At 51.2% G+C, this 20,758-nt stretch overlaps 6 protein-coding genes across 6 annotated transcripts; 5 read left to right on the forward strand and 1 right to left on the reverse strand.

Moving 5' to 3' along the window:
* Positions 1-192: 192 nt before the first annotated feature.
* On the forward strand, positions 193-1,776 carry NECHADRAFT_53746 (uncharacterized protein; the record flags this gene model as incomplete). Its single annotated transcript, XM_003047244.1, has 2 exons — positions 193-565; positions 1,073-1,776. Coding segments are annotated over 2 exons (1,077 nt in total), but the record flags the coding sequence as incomplete, so codon positions are not given.
* A 1,221-nt stretch (positions 1,777-2,997) lies between these two features.
* Positions 2,998-3,729, forward strand: NECHADRAFT_54033 (uncharacterized protein; the record flags this gene model as incomplete). Its single annotated transcript, XM_003047245.1, has 2 exons — positions 2,998-3,391; positions 3,446-3,729. The coding sequence occupies 2 exons, from the start codon at positions 2,998-3,000 to the stop codon at positions 3,727-3,729; spliced, it is 678 nt and encodes a 225-aa protein (XP_003047291.1).
* Positions 3,730-7,426: 3,697 nt separating this feature from the next.
* Positions 7,427-9,054, forward strand: NECHADRAFT_87791 (uncharacterized protein; the record flags this gene model as incomplete). The annotated part of the gene is made up of 3 exons (XM_003047246.1): positions 7,427-7,658; positions 7,708-7,808; positions 7,861-9,054. The coding sequence occupies 3 exons, from the start codon at positions 7,427-7,429 to the stop codon at positions 9,052-9,054; spliced, it is 1,527 nt and encodes a 508-aa protein (XP_003047292.1).
* Positions 9,055-9,865: 811 nt separating this feature from the next.
* Positions 9,866-10,688, reverse strand: NECHADRAFT_87792 (uncharacterized protein; the record flags this gene model as incomplete). Its single annotated transcript, XM_003047421.1, has 2 exons — positions 9,866-10,217; positions 10,273-10,688. 2 exons carry the CDS (start codon positions 10,686-10,688, stop codon positions 9,866-9,868), a joined length of 768 nt encoding a protein of 255 aa, XP_003047467.1.
* An 898-nt stretch (positions 10,689-11,586) lies between these two features.
* Positions 11,587-13,877, forward strand: NECHADRAFT_53807 (uncharacterized protein; the record flags this gene model as incomplete). Its single annotated transcript, XM_003047247.1, has 3 exons — positions 11,587-12,343; positions 12,413-13,644; positions 13,695-13,877. The coding sequence occupies 3 exons, from the start codon at positions 11,587-11,589 to the stop codon at positions 13,875-13,877; spliced, it is 2,172 nt and encodes a 723-aa protein (XP_003047293.1).
* Positions 13,878-15,580: 1,703 nt separating this feature from the next.
* On the forward strand, positions 15,581-16,259 carry NECHADRAFT_28639 (uncharacterized protein; the record flags this gene model as incomplete). Its single annotated transcript, XM_003047248.1, has 2 exons — positions 15,581-15,606; positions 15,668-16,259. Coding segments are annotated over 2 exons (618 nt in total), but the record flags the coding sequence as incomplete, so codon positions are not given.
* Positions 16,260-20,758: the final 4,499 nt, after the last annotated feature.

The following is a 20,758-nucleotide window of genomic DNA, read 5'->3' on the forward strand; positions in this document are numbered from 1 at the left end:
ATTGGCTTAGGAGCTTGTCTTTGCAGCATACTCTCAGGGATGGTGTACTATCTATGAAGAGGCTCGTTCGGATCTTCAAGGTAAGAAAGGGCTGGTCCCTTAACCCTTCGTTCTTGCACTAATATCCTCAAGAATCGACAGGGTGGCAATCAAGAGCTTGGACCATTTCTCAAGGATGCAGAGAGATTCATAATGCAGTTCATCCCCATCATTGAACGCGCTCCGTTTCAGGTTTACGGCGCGGCTCTGGCGTTCTGCCCGAACAATAGCCCTGTGAAGTCAACCTTTCGGGACCGAGTATTACCATTCGCGAAGAGGATCAAGTACCCCCACGATGACTGGAGCCCCATACTGCAAGTTCTAGAGGGTCATAAATACGATGTCACTTCTGTCGCATTTTCCAACGATGGAAAGCTGATCGCTTCGGCTTCGGCCGATGACAAGATTTGCCTCTGGGATACAGAAACGGGCAGCTTAAAGAGGAGGCTGAGAATCGAGAATGCCTCCCTGGAGAACACTGCCTTCTCGCCTCGTGGCCAGTTGATTGCTTCTGGTTCGTATGAAAGTGCAGACGAATTCAAGGATATGATATGGGTCTGGGATGAACAAACGGGCGAACTGGTCAAGACCATCGACATTGGGTTTCGTCCTCGCGACGATGATTCTGACGATGATTCTGACGATGATTCTGACGATGATTCCGATGATGATTCCGATGATGATTCCGATGATGATTCTGACGATGAGTGGGAAGATGAGTTGGACGATGAGTTGGACGATGATTCTGACGATGACTCTGACTATGATTCTGACGATGTGTTGGACGATTATTTTTCTCCTCTTGCCATTGCCTGCTCTCCTGACGGCGATGTCCTTGCCATTGCCCGCCCTCCTGACGATGATATCCTCGACACTACTACGACTTCGATCGAGCTCTGGCATCTTGAGACGGAAACAATAAGGAGCGTTCTCGAAACGATTGAGGAGCCCATGGACTCAATGGCCTTCTCTCCAGACGGATATTTGATTGCTTCAAGTTCTGAGCGAATCATAGTTTGGGACGTCAAGACAGAGCAACAGAAATTCACCATTGAGCGCGACGACTTTCTCAGCAATGAGCATTGGCACCCTGGACAGGGTGCCCGGCTGGATTCACTAGCGTTTTCGGCCAACGGTTCAGCCAAAGTCTCGGGTTCGGGCCATGGTTCATTGCAGCTGTGGGATCCAGAGACAGGCAAACCTTCCAAAGAGCTTCTAAAGCATAGTTCCACAACGAGGACAGTGGCTTTCTCGCCCGATGGCACAATGGTTGCATCGAGCTACGATTGCAGTATCCGTTTATGGGATTTGAAGTCTTGCTCTCTACCGTCCGAGCAACTGCTCGAGCTGAAGAAGCCCCGAGACAACATGAGGCGGATGGTTCTATCTTCAGACAGGAAGATACTGGCCGATTTATCTGAAGGCAAGACGATGAATATCTGGAAATTGGAAGCTGGGACCCTGATACCACAAGGCGCTCGCTTTCCCGCTATTGAAAAGTTTGCGTTCTCACCTCGATGCGATGTCTTGGCTTTCACAACGGCCGAATCGGATCCAAGAATTCAAATCTGGAACTTGACCGAAGGAGAAAAGACTTATGCTGTGGAAAAGATTGGTTACGATGTCGAAGAACTGAGCTTTTCGTCAGATGGTAATACACTGGCTGTACTGCTGAGTTTCTCGGTGCACCTGTTGGATCCTGCCACTGGCGCGACACGACAAATATTGGAATCACCTGCTGGCAACAGACTGGCCCTCCTTCACATGAATGACCCCTTCAATTTTTTATCCTTTTGCCCCAAGACAGGATCGATCGCTTACCCTATAAGTCAACACAGGGAACAGGCAATCGAGATTTGGCATTCTGCGTCAACTGGCGGACCTCGTGTACACTTGGAAGACTCCACTGGGCACATTTGTGGAGTTTCTTTCTCTCCTGATGGAGCAAAAATCGCTGTGTCTTATCGAGCAGATTCCCGCATAATACGGGTCTGGGACACGGAGACAGGGCGGCTTGATACGAAGATCGAGAGCCCTCTTAGTCCGGTGGCAGCCATGGGTTTCTCACCTGACAACAGCCAGCTGATGATGTCCGTATCCGAAGGCCCAGTTACGATTTGGAAACTGGGCGACGGCACTTGCACTGACACAGCTTGGGTCACCAATGCTTTCTCCAGGCTTGCTCTGTCAGACTGTGGCAATTACCTGACTACGGAGCGGGGGGTAGTGGACATTGGGCACAACTGTTCCCAGCGTGGATTCTATGTCGATGGCGAGTGGATTGTGAGAGGCCAGGATAGGATATTATGGCTGCCGCCTGACATGAGGGCAGGGAACGCATTTTTGGTGAATGACTTGCTGATTCTGGGTTGCGTCTCTGGGAGTGTGGAGTTGGTACAATTATGCGAGCAAGAGGAGGAGGGACAAAGTAGCTAACATGGTGTTGCTAACTTGCCAAATATGATTCTTGCCCTGTTCGCCACCGAACTTTCTAGTCTCTTATAACAATCAGGTAGGAAAGCTGTCTCTTTCGTCAATGAGTTGTCGATGTGCATGGTGGTAGAACTTGCCCGAAGGGTGCTTATTGTAGTAGGATCCTGTTGATGTGAAGTTAGGCAAGGTAACCTTTGGGGTTAGATATTTACGTTTAGTGTCTAGGATACAAGCAGGAGACAACAATTCGCAATTTTCTTTACTATCTATGGAATATCGGATCGTTTTCGGCTGGTTTCCGTGGAGATGTAAAGAGAATTTCCCACCATAATCTGCTGCCTGATGAATGGCGCGACGCGTCACTTCTTCGTCGTTTACATCTAGAAGACGAAAGAAATGTTGACAACAAATTAGGTCGTAGGTGCCTAGCTTAGGAACTAATATTGGAGCCTAGATAGCGGCTATATAGGGTACACCTGCTCCAACCCGATGATTCCTTTTGCAGAAAAGCATAACCAAAACATCATGGGCATCTCCATCCTCCCCGTCGCTAGCTCTGATCTGCCTATGCTCTCCGAGTTTGTGCACTCCTCCAAGCTCTGCCTCACCATCAATCGGCTGCTGTATCTCAACTGGCCTAATGATGCTGCCCAGAAGCCCCAGTACAGACGTGCTGTTGAATCTTCATTCAACAACGACAATGTTCAATGTCTCAAAGCCGTGGACGAAGAATCGAATGAGCTTGTCGGTTATCTTGTGTTGACGCCAAAGACTCCCGTTGAAGCGAGAAAAGATAGCGAGATTGGCAGCGATGTCGAGGAACAAAGCGTGCCAGAGGGGATGCATGCGGGTGTTTTGTCGGCAGTGAATAGCGCCGCGGCTGAGATAAATCGAGAGACGGATAGCCTTGACCATTTGGGTATGCAGACCCCTAGTAGCAAACTGGGACCCTGAAGATTAACAAGAAGTTTAGAGTTGACTTACATCTACGTAAAGCCATCGCATCGCCAGAAAGGGATCGGCTCACTGTTGCTACAGGAGGCGTTCAGCAGGGCGGATGCCGCTCATGTTCCTCTTGCGCTTTGCTCTGAGCCTGCAGCATACACCTTTTATAAGAATCGTGGTTTCCAGGACACCAAACATGTCGACATTGATCTTCGTCTGTGGGCTCCTCCTTACACAGGCTTTGGGATATTCAGACTGAGCGGCATGATTCGGGGAGTGGAAAGCGAAGTGTCGGGGGCGGACCTCCAGTGAAGTAATAGGGCTGAGAGGTTTTATTCCTGCAGGTAGCATATCCAAGAAAAACATGAGAACTTGGATCTAGCGTGAAAAATAAGACTGTATGAACATGAATAACATGTAGCCAGTAGCAAACAAGTAACCTTTAGGCCGATGAGTTTTCAGAGCATCTCTCAATTTGTGCAGCTTTCACATCTTGATAGCAATCTCAGGCCATTCCGTCATGCACGCTCTCAAGATTGACAGGGTCAACCCTCCTTATTTCCGGTCGGGCACCAACTGCTATTTTTAACCCTTGTCCTTGATGATCTGTGCCCTCATACCTTATACTCACTCACATCCAAGTGTGTTGCGTGTGTTTCAGAAGAGCAGCAAACTATTACCGAGGTTGTTGGAAGGCTACGGCTTCAGCCCGAACGGCTGCGAATCCCTGCACATGAACGCTAAATGACGGGGATAGGCCGGCTTTGTTTCGTTCGTGAACGGTTATCTAGAGCTGAACGATGTTACACCTGGTTGTGTAGGGTAGAGGTGGCAACGGCATCATGTCCGTCGCATCCTGATTCATGCGCATTATCTGGGCCTCAGAAATTCGTTTGAGCTTCAGACTCGATATCTCATACTGAAATTTGAAATTCAACATTGCGAGTTGTGATGGGATTACAAACGGCAGCGATAAAGAGACTGCACAAACCTAGCTACGTGGCTTTCAGCTCAGTCTGAATAGCCTCAGTGAGCCAATTTCACGGCGGTAACAGACACGACAAGGGTCTCTCGCCCCAATCACCAGTTCTTGGCCTCAGCGCTCAAAGCGGAGAACTGGGGCCGCCAAGATAAAGTGGGAGGCGAGCCGGGGGAGCGAATCAATATTGCCTCTTTCAAATCAATATCTGCCAAGAGACGATTCATCAGCTCTTCCCCGGATTTTGAGGGACTTTTTTCCTGTCTTGATATCTTGGTTTCTTTTTTGAAAACACCATGGTTTGCGGAGCTACGAGATATCGTCGAATTCGTGAGTTTAAACTTTTTTTTAACTCCAAACCTCCAACGCGAGTGTTTCCCCAATTTCGAATCCTTCGGAGAGGAGGAGACAAGACAGACTCTAAACTCCAGCTGTTGGGGATTGGGGAAAGAGAGGAGAAACACGATGTAACCGAGGTTAACAAAACTCGGAGAAGGGAAGAAAAAACCCGCTAGTGTTTGGAGGATCGGCGTCGACCTTGCTCGGTAGGAGCGCGGGTAAGGCGGCACGACGCAACACACACATCACACACATCACACACACGAGGGGATCAGCGAGATGACTGCAGACGGGAAAGGCCCTCGTGGCTGCCACGCGAGAAGGGCGCATTTTGCATGAAGATGGTGTTCAACGCCATCTTCTGCGCGTCTTCCACGCGAGAACGAGGCGAACTTGAACGCACAGAGACGAGTAGCGACCAGGGGGTGGTTGAAAAGTTTGTGCCATGGTGATGTTCTGGGCGTTGAGTCAAAATTGAGGATGATACGGGATCGGATCACTTACTGGGACAACTGCTCAGCCTGGTCGGCAATGTGATTATTTCCCTCGTTTGCCGACACCTCTTCCAGACTCACTGAGAAACGTAGCAGAGTGGCACCACGATGTAGATCTTGAACAAAATCATAACTAGACCGCTCGTCAACAGTCACAGAATGGTGCCATGGGAAAGATGCAGCTTGCTTCAGCTTTTCAGCCGCGGCATTTTCACATTTCATGCCACCTCCGCCACGTGTAGTCGACACATCCCTGATATCTTATCCTCAAGGTATTTCCCCGCGGTGGTTCGACAAGAGTCCAAGCACCTCAGCGGACTACCGGATAACCGAGGGAGAGTTGGAAACACACAAGAGAGAGGGAGAAAGAGAGAGATGACAAGAGATGACAAGAGATGGGCCAGAGATTGGGCCCTGAAGGAAGGGAAGCATTGGCGGGGGGGCCAGCCGGGGCAGGGTAAAGCCAAAACAATGACAGGGAGCAGGGCATGACGACGTCAGGGTTGATCGATCCACCAAACAACCAGCTCGTTCGACTTGTCCAAAGGCAACTCGCGCTTGGCAGGCTTGGCGCGCTTGGTTGGCGCTTGGCAAAGCCTTGGCCGGCGCGCTTGAACGGCCGCATTCTCCAAGTTCTCCATATTTCCTCACCTCCTTGTTTATGGGGTCCCCATGGGGTCAAGGTACTCTCGTCCTCCCCGCTTTCTCTGCCTTGCTCCCCAAGATCCCATGCCCTCGGGTAGATGTTGGAATGCAGCAAGAAAAAGTCATACGGTGATCTGATCTGATCTGATCTTGGGGTCTACGCGAGTCCTCTCTTGCCCCGTCTGTGCTTTCCTGCGGGCCTGAACATTCGGGCTCAGTTCACTTGGCGCCGAGCAAAAGACAAGACCGAAGGCCAATATGGGTGGAGTTTGTTGGTAAGAGTAATGAGGAGGGGGGGGGAAAGAAGGGGGAAAACGGTTGAGGGAGCGATGAGACGGGCTTACTCCTACTGTGGTAAAGTCTAGTTATTTCCCCTCTTGGTGATTGGCCTATGCATATTTTTAAGCATGAAAAAAGTTGGGGCGCAAAAAGGCGGAGTAGGGGGGGGGAAGAGAGAGACGACGCGCGCTGTGTGGTGCGCGGAAGATGTGCAGATTTTTTTCACGACAGGGGCGGAGCGCTTCACAAAATGGAAACTCCGATACGAATTGCGTGTGGTAGCGGAATAATGCACATAGATTACGTCAGCCAAGTTGCGGTCTCGAAGAGAGAGGAGAGGAGAGGGAGGGAGGGCGCCCGCCCACCACCTTAACCGCCCCTTATCAGGGCCATGCAGGGCCAAGCTCCGAGTTATTAGCAATAGGATTGGGGGTTGTGAGGGACTTCCGCTCGCCCGGCATTGCATTTGGAGAAGGGAAATGGTCACCTATCTCCGCGCGTGTTGTGCGGTGCTGCCTCGTCGAGCAAAACCGCCCTCGACGCTTGACATTGTCTCTATAGCCATCTCTTGTTGTTTTTCTTATGCGCGCATGCTCCGACACGGGATCCATGGCCTCATCCGCCCTCCCCCAGACGGAGGGCGCACCCGCCAGCGCGGGAATAGCCTGATAGCGGAGTCGTCGGGGAGTCTTGGCATGCGGGGAGGAAGAATCTGTGCTGCGGGGGATCTAGGATCATGGGGTTTTGACAAGATCATCTCGGAGATGGGGCAAGGCATGGGGAGAGAATCCGTCCAGTGAGGATTTCTGGTCTGTTCAGCCTGAAGGCGAAAAAGGGCCAGCGGATGCGTTGCAGTCGCTTGGCCTACAGATGAAGAGATACGGGGTCGCTTGCCAAGCAAATACCTCGCGTGGCAAGTTTTGAGCAAAGCTTGCATGCCTTGGCAATAACGCACAGAGGTCTGATGGAATATGGGGCGGGAAAATGATGAGCTTTGGGGTTGTGGAGGAGGAGGAGAGAAAGGCCCCAGATGGTCTTGTCTTAACCCACGTGGATTAACATCTTGGCTTTTCTATAAAACACTCAGTCCGTCCTGCCATTCTCTCGCCGATCCCACTCTCTCCTCAGCAAGCAATCGCATTCCCAAGTCCCACTCTCCCCCTCCTCCTCCCTTCTCTCTCTTCTAATCTTGAGCTTCTCGAAGCTTCAGGATCTTCTTTTTACTAGTCTCCCACACTAGTCCATCTTCAGCTTGAGCACAATCTCTTTCAGAATGACGGCACACGATAACCTGTCATATACTCAGCACGAGGTCCATGAACCTCCCAGGCCCAAGACCTCTGACTCTTCCGATGGCAAGGGCAAGGTCGAGGGCATTGAGGAGGCGCGCGGTGAGAACATTGAGTTTGTCGACAAGGCCACTGAGAAGGCCGTTCTCCGGAAGCTTGACCTCCGCATCATCCCCACGGTGATGTGGGTGTACCTCATGAACATGATGGATCGAGGTATGTGTCTGACATCACTCACCAAAGACGCTTGCTCATCAATTCATAGTCAACATTGGCAATGCTCGTCTCTTTGGCATGGAAGACGAGCTCGGCATGAAGGGCAACGACTTCCAGCTTACAGTGTCCGTCCTCTTCGTCACCTACTGTGTACGTCATATCCCATACACATCTTTAGACATTGAAGCTAACAACTTTGCAGCTCTTCGAGTCCCCCTCCAACCTCATCATCAAGAAGCTCCAACCCGCTCGCTACCTTGCCGGTCTCACTCTGTGCTGGGGTATCACCGCCACCTTCAGCGCCTGGGTTAGTAGTACTGGTGCCCTGATCGCCTGCCGTCTCCTCCTCGGTATCTTTGAGGCTGGTTTCTTCCCCGGTGTCGTGCTGTACCTGTCCATGTTCTACGGCCGCCACAGCCTCGCCCTGCGCATCGCCTACTTCTTCTCCACCGCTGCCGCCTCTGGTGTCGCTGGTGGTCTCGTCGCCTATGGCATCAGCTTCATGGACCACACTCTTGGCTGGCGCGCCTGGCGATGGGTCATCCTCATCAACGGTATCCCCACCATCATCACCGGTATCATCATCCCCTTCGTCCTCCCCAACAGCCCCGAGACTGCCAAGTTCCTCACCGACGAGGACCGTGAGAACCTCCGCAAGATCCACGAGGAGCAGGTCGGCCGTGCCCGCAACAGCCGCGAGCTTCTCAAGGAGGACGTCATTGATGCTGTCAAGGACTGGACTACCTGGGGTTATTGCTTCGCTCTCTTCCCCTGCCTTGCTATGCTCTACTCCTTCGTTGTCTTCCTTCCCACCATCATCCTCGGAATGGGCGAGTGGAACTCTGCTGAGGTTCAAGCCATGACTGTCCCTATCTACGCTGTCGGTGCCATCGTCTACCTCGTCTGCGCTTACTTCAGCGACAAGACCCAGCGCCGAGGTTACTTTGTCATGGGCGGTATCTCTTCTGCCATCATCGGCTATGCCATGCTCATCTCTGGCAAGGGCAACGGTGTCTCTTATGCTGGTTGCTGCTTTGTCTCTATCGGCATCTTCCTCTCCTCGGGCATCTCCTTCGCCTGGGTGCCCTCCAACAACCCCCGCTACGGCAAGCGAGCCTTCTCTACCGGCATGCATCTGACTGTCGGTAACGCCTCTGGTGTGGCCTCTCCTTTCCTCTTCTCGAACAAGGACAAGCCTCACTTCCGCCCCGGCTACGGTGCCAGTATCGGCATGCTCGCCTTCTCTCTCCTCCTCAACGTCATCCTGCACCTCCACTTCAAGCGCCAGAACAAGCTCCGTGATGAGGGCAAGCAGGATCACCTCATGGAGGGCAAGACTGACGATGAGATTGACATGATGGGTGAGCGCAGCCCCCGATTCCGCTTTACCATCTAAGCGATACACACGCGCGTACGCAATGAAGCTCTCGTCGGTCCTTTATCATGATTGCTAGTGGAGTTGGCGAGGGATACAGGGATATGCATGGGATGGAGAACTGGGATTTGGGTATTCTTTTTATAACGCATTCTTGTACATATCGGCTCTCAACGTTATCGACGGAATTTGATATTGAAACTCGGGAGCTGGATGTTGTACATATCAGATGGACTAGATCGTCATAAATTTCCACTGTCACCCGAAAAACCGTTTTCATGTCTGTTGTGATTCAGGGGAAGTGAGATTGTAGGGGGACATCCGAGATGACACAGCATTTCGCTTTTCTTTCCAAAATGTCGTGAGGTTCCACCGAGATATCGGCCTTCGGAAGTATTTCCCAATAAAGGCTGCATTATGCATTACAGTGATGAAAGAATACTACCAGCCAAGGCCCGGATCTGCATTACAAATCCTACGCTGGCACGCGGGTCTTGCCAAGATATTGGCCACTGCCGTCGTTTTTTGCCGAGATTTCTCTTGGGGGTTTCCACAAGCCAAGAAAGCTTGGTGGCACGGTTTCTTGGCAAGTTTTTTGTTGAGCATATCTTACGTATTTAACGGCTAGGTACGGCATATCTTGCATAATGTTGTTATCTTGGTAACTGTCATGATAACTTATCACTGCTGGGCTTGGTGGTGGGTTGCCATCTCTGGAACTACTCGTCACATGATGACGTTCTTTGTAATAATATTGCTCGCTATAGGTATAATTCAGTGTCATTACGACTCTCGAAGCCAATGATTATTCGAGATATCTTATCATCCCCTTCTAATTAGACTCGGCGATAGCCACGTCGTCGACGTAGGCGTTCACTAACGGCTCCCAGTCAGACTCTCCATTATCAGGAATGGCTGAGCACCAAAGCTGAATCTTCAGCTCCGGATCAGCCTTGGGCGCCGTAAAACTTGCCGACAGCTGCTGCCAGCCGTTCATCATCTGAACCGTATTTGTGTGCTCTTGGTCGTCGATGAAGAAGACATAGGAGCACACGTCGGCATAGGCCCACCAGTTGAGCCTCCAGTACATGGAAACCACGTAGTCTTGTCCGGGCACGAGGTTCCTGAGAGGGGTGGAGATGGAGGCCCCTGCGTCTTGTCCGGTTGCCGTAACAGATAGATAACTACATTTTTTTGTTAACAAATTGTTGACATGTAGGAAGCTTTGCAGAAACTTACGCCGCGCCGACAGCATCGTGATACCAGTACTGGTCGCTGGCTGAGGCCTGTCCAGCAAATGTCCAGCCAGCTCCATTATCGACGAAACCGGGGTTGGAAAGATAGCCGGTCGACGTGGGAGCGGCAGTGGTGCTGGTGGTGCTGGTCTCGACAGTTGAAGAAGAGGCTTCGCTGCTCTCAGTTGTTGACGATGATGCTTCTTCGGACACGGTTGCCGATGAAGAGACTTGCTCAGATATAGTCGTTGAGGAAGCGACAGTTGACGATTCGGTGGTAGAAGACGTGGCGACAATGGTTGATGATTCGATCACTGTTGAAGAAGAGATGGCGTCGCTCGATTGAGGCCTACAGACGCTGGCGTCGACACCCACCAGAGCAAGAGCTGCACAAGCAGCGAGGGCTTTGCGAAGAGCCATGGCGTCAAGAGGTTTCGATGAAGCCGGAAAGATTCTGCAAATGAGACTGGAACAGTCTTTGCATTTATTCACGAGAGCTGAAATGGGCAGTCGTCAGCTAGGGGGTGGCTTGAGACTATTGTTCTACTACTCTTCTAGTCTAACACTTGATTGAGGCGACCAAGGGGCGTTATCCATTAAAATCGATAGTGCAGCTATTTCGGACCTGGGACTCGGCCGAAGCGCCAGGCTAAGATGCCGTTTTAGCCTGGCGGCGCAAAAACTAAGATGAGAGGACTTGTAAGCGGTAAAATTCTGGACTGTCAGTGATGCATTTGGTTAGCCTGGTGCTTGATAAGATGGGCGCGACTCAGGTATTCGTCCGTCTCAGACAACTCTTTCAGTCTTCACCTCAGTTCTTTCGCACGTCAGTGTAAGTGGGCATTTTATAGGGAAATGCAATGCCCACTCACGTCTCGATCAGTTCTTACCGATGAAGAATGTGATTGGATGTTCACTGTAGGGCTGAGATGAGAACTCGGCAATCGCTGCGTGAAGACGACAGTTTGACAGTCGCCGGAAGCTCCTTCTTTATATAGGTAGATTAATAGTAAGTGAATTTGTTTTTATTGAAAGCTCATCCATCTTTATCCATATTTTCATTTCACAATTATCTCATCAAGACATCCCCATCACCGTCTGCCTACTTGTTGTGAAGGGTGAGGCAAATATGGAAACGAGACGGGAATGAAAACGCCAATCAACTCCCACGTGGGCGCCATGTGCAACCATCTCTGGCTGCATCAACACCCTCGATTTCGTCAGCGCCGGCGAATGTTGGCCCTTCTTTTACAAATGGCTCACTCTTTTCTTTCTTATTTGCATTTCTCCCATGTAAAGGATACTGTGCGCCCTCAAGATGGTCATCCTGACGTCCTTTCGTCAATCTCCTACTTACTTGTACGTCAAGACTTATTGTCTGTGTGCTCTGGTCACTTTATTCCAAGCCACGCCAGTTACTTCAAGGTTGCATCTCGCCAATCAAGCACCTCGGCTTCGTAGCCACGGTATCTTGACAACAAAGCCAAGCCCGCATCGCATACCCAGATATCGAGACCAAGCTGGGAATATTGTTCACAGCAGTGCCAAGTCTTCAGTTACAAGAAGTTCTTGGAGACGAGCCGCTCATATAGTCGAAAGATGGTATGGCAGAGCAGTTGACCTCGCTCAGGTCAAGGCACTTCTGAAGCGGGATGATCAAGATCTAAAAACATACCCGGAACTTCAATGGGAGGCCCAAGTCCGAAATGGGTCTTCTCTGCATCACAGAGAGCGGGGTTTTATCGAATTACGCAAGCGAAAGATATCATCGGCAGGCGACGACTCACTTCATCGCTTTCTCGCCCTCCCTGCAGGCGAGAGAGTTGACCCCAGAGATGTTCCCCTTGTGGCCCTTGGCGGCTCTGGAGGAGGCTATCGAGCCATGTACGGACTCACTGGCTTCATCTCGGCAGCGAAAAAACTTGGACTATGGGACTGCATTACCTGGGTTGCAGGAGTAAGCGGGAGTTGCTGGACGCTTGCGGCCTACTACACTATTGCTCGCCATGATATCTCAAGGCTTGTGCAACACTATCTCACTGTTGCACGCGAACTGGCACATCCGATGAGTATCCGTGCCCTTGACATGGTTGCTCGGAGCAAGAGGGGTGTTTACTTTCTCATTGGACCCCTGGCAAGAAAAGCCCAGACCAGCATCATCGGACTGGGCATCATGGACCTCTATGCCACGTTGACGACGACCTACCAGCTGCTGTCTCGAGAACCCAAGGGGAGGCTGAGTCGGGCTACCTTCCAATGGTCAAAAATCTGGCATCGTTCTGGAATCGACCAGGGACTCGAGCCCATGCCCATTCTCACAGCTGTCAGACGCGTGCCGAGGTTCTCATACGGGTCGAAACAGGATGTTTACTCGACCTGTTCTGTCAAGACATTCCGTGCCAAGGGGAGGATAAAAAAGAGTCAAGAGAGCTCCGCGGCTACTGCTCCTTCACCAGCAGAGATGGCTGTTGATCTTAAGCCCCAACCTAAACGACAATTTCAGTGGTTCGAGATTTCACCTCTCGAGATCGGAAGCCCAGATCTCAATCGATACATCCCCACATGGGCATGGGGCCGCACGTTCATATCAGGCCACTCGATCGATCGACGCCCGGAGCAGTCGTTCTCTCTGCTGCTAGGTCAATGCACAAGTGCCCCTGCAGGGCCCTTGACGGGATATATATCGACTCTGCTAGCGACTATGGCAAAAGGGACCATAATGGCGAGACTGCTGTCCCTTCTCAACAGCTTTCTGAGCATGAAGAGATGGGAGGGCCTTTGGGGAAATCCGATCCGAGCAGGTCACGACCCAAACCCCTTTTATGGCCTTGAACGGCCAATTCGAGCAAGGGTCCACACTCCCCAGGGGTCTCTGCACGGTCCAGAAAGGGCAAAGCTTCATCATGAGAAGGACGTTGTTTGTGATGGTGTTCGCTCAATGGCTGATGTCCCAGCGGTAGAACACTCAATCGCTGACGTACCATGGGAGGCCCAAGGACGCACTCGACTGATGGATAGCGGCATGTCGAATAACCTTCCTAATCACGTCTTGGCTCGAGAAGAGCGAGGTGTCGACATCTTTATTGCCTTTGATGCTTCATCGGATGTTCGTACAGGAGCAGCGATTCAACGCTTGCATCAATTTGCAGCCGACTTTCACATTGAGCTTGGAGAGGAAACAGAAATATTCCATAAGCCAGAGCAAGATATTGATTCTAGCTCAGAGGGCATCACCAGTCATGGCTCGGAGATAGACTCGAGACAAATGAACCACTACGCCAAAGTCTTTCGGGGAACAAGGCGAAACGGCCAGAACATTTATGTCATTTACTGTCCACTTTTGCCAAACGACGTAAATCTAGGTTTCGATCCTTCGGTAAGTTCTGCTCCCATGGTGCTGATTATTATACTGACCAACTCTAACAGACGGCGTCTTTTTCTACGTCGTACAATCTCATGTGGACACCAGATCAGATCAGGGGCTTGCTAACGACCTCAGAGGCAAATGTTTGCTTGCATGCAGTTCACACAATCAGACGGGTGATGAGAAAGGTCTACGAGGATAAGAAGGCGCATCGGCTAGCCTTGGGAGTTGAGACGACGGGCTAGGCTCACGCTTTACGGTATTGGGGTTGATGCAGTCACATAGTAATGACTGTGTCTTTTGCTGTTGATCACTTCTTCGCGTGTCCTCGATTTGCCAAAGCCTCCTTTGCAATATCCCCGAGACCAACCATCCATGGAGTCGCCCAAGAAGCTACACAGATACGCGGCACGATACTACGAAAGAATCCTAGTGGTCCCGAAGTTGCTAAACTATGCTTGACTGTGTTGACCATGAGTGGAGAGGCTGGTCTGCTTGGATCCGCCTTCAACGACTGCATCTCATATCCTCGCCACCTGCACGAGTCTCACGTAAGCAGGAAGAGAAAACCGGGGAATAAATAGATATTAACTTGCCTCGAAGGGTGAGTTCCGGCAACTAAGGGCACCGCCAATCGTCGAGGCAGCAACCATCTCACTAAAAGATAATAGCTGTAATTATTAAGCACATACTCTAATATAATTAGCATATACTTCTCGTAAGACACAGCAATTCTTGCTCTGTCAGGAGAGACGGAAGTCATATTAGTATACCTCGTGGAGGGAGCCCTCTGAGTACACATAGGATCCAACAGGCGCGCGTAACGATCGAAAGATACAGCCAATATATTACCATCCGACGAAAGGTAGTGTTCCATGACCTCTTCACTACCTAGGTCTAGAACATGAGACTCTAAGTCGAACCGCGTAATTGGCATCGACGAACGATGCAAAAGCCAAGACATAGCATCGAGGTCAGAACGCAAACGTAACATTGGGAAACCGAGCGCCTGGTGATATCAGAGTCCCAGCTGTAATACACCATAGCCCGAACCTGAAACTGCGTTGGCTGAAAGCGCCGAACCCCTTGTCCATTGACGGGGAAGCCGTTGCGCACAGTCGTGAATTCCAGTTGCCGGCCGGCAGTTTACGCGCCTCGCCCCTTGTCTCTCCCACAGTCTCGCCTGTTGATATGATGAAAGTTACCCGCGTCATCCGCTTCTTCGCCAACAAATGATTCCATCTGAGCCAATTGGGCCATCCTAATCGCGAAGCTAGGATTCATCCAGAGCAAGGTGGGTTTTGCCAAGCCAAACCCTTGAGCCAAATACCTAATTGAGCAACCTGTGCGAAATTTGACTGACAAGATCCAACACGCGGACTGGCTAGATTTATGTGATGGGTAGGCCCCGTGCATTAGCACATTGACTTTCAAATTCCCATGGTCCCATCTCGACCGATCTCGGCTCTTAGATCACGGCACCAACGTCGGCCGTGGCGGAGATAGCTGTATATCTTTCCAATCATGACACTCACCATACGTTGCAGGAACAAGCCCTTGTCAGTTAAGCTTAAGATCAGAGTTATCACCTTCCTGTTTCACCCTGTCCCTTGCATTAGCCGCGGGATATATCTTTCAAGTTTTCCCATAGTGACAGGGGCTTCGGAGATAACGAGGGTCTGCCAAGAGAAAGAAAGATAGAAAGATGACCTTGGGACTCTCAATTCTCCTTGTCTTTCGTTGTTCAGTCAGTTCTTCTACCCATTTTGAGTAAAGAAACATGGCATTGTCTGCGCAGCACCAGCGGCGTTCCGCCGGTCAACGGTGGAATGCCTGGACAGCGTTGATGTTTGTGTTGGTGACCTTGAGTTCCTGGGTTCCAGTTTCCAATGCCTCGATACGATCCCCACGACACCTGCATCGCCGAGAATCAATTGCCGATGGTGTTGATTTGAGGGTGCTTCCTATAGGAGAGTAAGTATCGCGGGGACATTGTCTTTACTCACCATCATCAACAATTCTAACAGCATCCTAGTTCCATCACCTGGGGCGCTCAGAGCTCAGATAGCAATGGCTACCGCAAGTATCTCTGGGACAGGCTAGCTAAGCTCGAGAACAAACTCGACTTTGTTGGGAGAAGAGCTGATAACGTCGGCATGTCTGACCCAGACCACGAGGGACATCGAGGCAAGGTCATCGACGAGATCTCGGATTTGGCTAGTATTGGTATAAGCGCAGCCCCCAATATCGTTCTCCTCCATGCTGGAACCAACGATATGAACAAGGACCTTAAAACTGGAGAGGCCCCTGCACGCCTCAAGAAGCTGATCGACAAGATCTTGAAGGTGTCCCCCAAGGCCGTCGTTTTGGTGTGTCAGATTGTTCCGTCAACCAAAGCCCAGACAACGCAACCGCGCATCGAAACGTTCAATGCTGCTATCCCCGGACTTGTGAGTGATCTCAGGTCCGAGGGGAAGAAAGCGCTTGTGGTTGCCATGAACGAGGCCGTCCAACTTTCCGACATTGCCGATGACCTACACCCCAATGACAGGGGTTATCAGAAAATGTCGAACGAATTCTATGATGCCATTCAGCTTGCTTCTAGCATGGGTTGGATAACCGATCCGGGCACTCCAGTAACCCCCACGGGATCAACGGCGACCCAGTGCCAACCAACCCCATCGTGGACCAATGTTGGCACCATCGCGGCTGGCGCCAAGGTGTATGGACGCCATCCCAGTTTCACTTTTGTGCAGGGTTGATGCTGACACTCTATAGGGCTTATGCTGATCCCTCATTCAGCCAAGCATGGGCCTCAAGGGGTGTTGTACATGACGGTGACTGCCCTCGTGATCGTCTTCACTTCATGGATCTTGATGGGGATGGTTTGAAGGACTATGCTTGTGTTGACGCAGACACTGGAAAGACAAAGGTCATGCTTAACATCCCAGGCAGCAATGGCAAATGGTCGGGCAATTGGGGAGAAGCAAAGACTATTGCCTCGGGGAACAAGGGCCGTCTCGGCTCAGGAGTCAGGTTTGCCGAGTGAGTACATTTACCGTTCTGCTGTTTCTTTGTCTGCTGGCTGACTGTTGCGTAGTCTCAACGGAGATGGCAGAGATGACTACATCTACGTCCACCCAGTCACGGGTGATATTACTGCATGGATTAACAGAGGCGAAGGTACTGATGGCGCACCATGGCAGTGGCAGCCCCTCAGTGTGATTGCTAGTGGAATCGGGGCAACAAACAAGAATCTCCAATTTGTGGACCTCAATGGTAAGTATAGCCCTCGAAAACTACTCCCTTGTTGACATTCACTAACGACGCCATTTTATAGGCGATCACCGAGCCGATCTCTGCCTCGTCAACCAGGACAGCGGCGAAGTGAAGGCCTGGATCAACAACGGGGGCAGCATCGTGCCTGACTGGTATAGGCTTGACACCATCGCGACGGGAGCCTCCAAGGCCCCAGACGATTCCGTCATCCTTGGAGATTTCACCGGCGAAGGCAGGGCCGACTACATGATGGTTGGTGCTAAAGGCAAGGTGGTTGGGTTTATCAACCGTCTGCAAGAGGAGACTATACTACCGAGATGGTTAGGGTCTGTAGTGGTTGCTGAGGGACCGGCCGATACTGAGCGAGACGAAGTTCGATTGGTTGACATCACTGGCGACGGTAAAGCCGACTACCTGCGTATTGAGAAGAAGAGCGGAAAAGTTACGCTGTGGGAGAACATGAGCACAGGCGGCAAGTATCAGCCTGGAGAAGGAGTCTTTCTCTGCGACCGTGAGTCTCATCAGTTTATTTTGTTTCCATATACTAACGCGCATCATGCAGTGGACGGTGATGGTGCAAAAGACTACTTCTGGGTCGACCATGAAGGCGCAGGCTGGGGCTACCTGAACAAGGGAAAAGGATCCAACGTCTGGAACGATTTGGGTCAGATCATGAAGAACAACCCTCATGACAGAGAGTCGATCCGGATGGGAGTCTTGACAAAGAGCGGCCGCGCAGACTACATTGTCGTCGACAAGGACAAAGGACAGGCCTGGTTCTGGCGGAACCTGGGTCCAGAGGCCGGATGGTCTTGGGGCGGCCAGTCAGAGTGTGCCGCAGGCCCCAAAGAAACCCTCAGGAAGAAATTTGGATGGGAAGAGTTCTATCCACGAAATGTGCGCTTCGCTGAGTAGGTTGACCCCCCTTGACCAAGTTCCTTCATCTGCTAATAGACAACCGCGATATAGCTTGGACGGAGACGGCCTTGATGACTACGTTTACATGAACAACAATGGAGCTACCGTGTGGTGGAAGAACCTGAACACTCTACCGATTACCTGGGGGCCTGCCACATTGGTTGCTGACGGACCAGCAGGGGTTATTCCTCAAGATGTTCACTTTGCCGATACTAATGGCGACGGCAAACTAGACTACGTTGTGGTCGGCCGAGTGAACGGGCAAACACGGACCTGGCATCACCTGGGCTGGCGCGACGATGGCTCGATTCGATGGGACACGCCACGGAGCTTTGCCGATAGAACAGGCTCTACTGGATCCGCCATCAGGCCCCTCATACATGTACGCTCGAGCGTACAAATAAGGTCACGTGATATACTGTACGCTCGAGGCGTATAAATAAGATCGGTTATGTAAGAGGCATATGTGGCCTGATTGCAAAGAGGCCACACACCGCAGATTAGCCCCTTATTTAGCGATCAACAGCTTCTACGGTATTAATTCTCGTTGCCGCGCCTTGTTTCTGCTATAATGGATCCAATTGGTGACTCTCATGGCTTCCCCAGGGATGTTCTTCCTCCTGAAGGCGACTTTAGCTCACGAGAGGAACTGGTAACAGCAATTAACGCCTGGGCAGCGCCACGAGGCTACGCCTTTATCTCCCAAAGGTCTTGTAAGACTACCAATGGGAGAGTTAGGGTTACCTTTATATGTGACCGCGGAGGAGGGCGTGCCCCTTCTACATTCCCTAAGAAACGGATACGCAAGACCGCATCACGTCGTACGGGATGCCTCTTCTCTGTGATAGCAAAGGAGAGCCTGTGCGGGACTCAATGGAGTCTGAGGCATCGTCCCGGCCCTGGCTTTGATCAACACAATCACGAACCAAGTTTCCACCAAGTGGCACATCCAGTACATCGTCAATTATCGCGCTCAGATGAATCAACAGTCCACCAGCTCGCCAACGCCGGTATTGCGCCTAAGGAGATCAGATCCTATTTACGCACGACTTCAGATACACTTGCCACACAGCAAGATATCTACAACTGCATTGCACGGGGCAAGCGAGATCTTGCCAAGGGTCAGAGCAACATACATGCCCTTGCTGATCAGCTCAACAGCGAGGGCTTCTGGAGCGAGATTCGCCTCGACGAAGGTGGCAGGGTTATAGCAGTATTATTTGCACATCCGCAGTCACTGGAATACCTCAAATTATATCCCGAAGTGCTTCTATTGGATTGTACGTACAAGACCAATAAGTACAAGATGCCCCTTCTCGATATAGTTGGTATTGATGCTTGTCAACGATCCTTCTGTATTGCATTTGCCTTCCTTAGCGGCGAGGAAGAGAATGACTTCATCTGGGCTCTTGAACGGTTGAGGCATATATATGAGCTTCACGGGGTAGCTATTCCTTCTGTGATACTCACAGATCGCTGCCTTGCTTGTATGAATGCTATTTCCTCTTCTTCTTGCTTCCCTGAGTCAGCCTTACTCTTGTGCCTATGGCATATTAATAAGGCCGTCCTGACACATTGTATGCCTGCATTCACTCGAGATAAGGGCAACCCTAAGGGGCAAGAAGAGTGGAAGCAATTCTATGACCTATGGCATGAGATCGTTGCCTCGCCAACCGAAGATACATACAACGAGAGACTCGAGAAGTGGAAGAAGCATTACCTTCCCATGCACGTTGAAGAGGTGGGCTATATCATGGAGACCTGGCTAGATCCCCATAAGCAGAGATTCGTCAAGGCTTGGGTTCACCAACATCTTCACTTCGAGCAATTTGTTACCTCTCGGGCCGAGGGCATTCATCAGCTCATTAAGAGTCATTTGAAACACTCTCAAGTTGACCTCTTTGAGGCCTGGAGGATCATCAAGCTTGTTCTATCGAATCAGCTTTCCGAGCTCAAGGCCAACCAGGCCAAGCAGCAGATCACCACACCTCTCGATATATCTGGGGTGTTATATGGCAATATCCGCGGCTGGATCTCACACGAAGCCCTGCGGAAGGTTGATGGCCAACGGGCACGGCTATTGAAGGAGCTTCCCGCGTGTACAGGGGTCTTCGCGAAGACTCTCAGTCTACCTTGCGCTCATAACCTTCAGCCTTTACTGGCGCAAGGTCTGCCCCTTCAACTATACCATTTCCATTCACATTGGCACCTCCAACGCTCAGGAACCCCCCAGCTTATTGTCGAGCCTCGCAAGCTGTTTGATCGCCCAGCAGCTGATTCGACACTGCCACCGTCAAGCACGCAGCGTGAGCCTTCTGCATTCGAGGCCGTTGAGAAGGCATCACAGCCAAGGGCACTGCCAAAATGTTCGAGATGCCATAACTATGGCCATAAGATGACATCGAAAGCGTGCCCATTGCGATACGAAGATCTATTGGAGCCCCCCCCTCCGACCACCACGACAACGCACACAGTAACACATACAGCCACTCGCTCCGTAACCCGCTCGCTATCCCCATCATCCCCATCAGGAGTCTCCGTTGTATCCGAGACTGTGGCCTATACAACAACGCATACGACGACGCACACAACAACCCGTGTGGTATCTCCTCCAGCAGCCAAATCGGCAGCTATTACTACACCACATGTGCCTGTATTACGGCCCGATGACCCCCGTGCTATTTTCCAAAGATATAAGGAAGCACGAGAAGCTTGGTATGCTACACTGCCTCAGGGAGGCCTCAAGACCAACCAGCAGTATCGGAGGGCTATGGGGTTGCCTCAACGCTATAGCAAAGCGGAATATGACTGGTGCCTTGATTACAAGCAAATGGGGAGGCGTTGCAGGGCCGGAACTAGCATGAGAGAGTGGACTAAGGAGGAGATGATGAGTTATCTTGACTGGGATAAGGCTGAGAACGAGCGCGTC

This window comes from Fusarium vanettenii, assembly GCF_000151355.1.
Source record: "Fusarium vanettenii 77-13-4 chromosome 12 genomic scaffold NECHAsca_15_chr12_5_0, whole genome shotgun sequence".
NCBI lineage: Eukaryota > Fungi > Ascomycota > Sordariomycetes > Hypocreales > Nectriaceae > Fusarium > Fusarium vanettenii.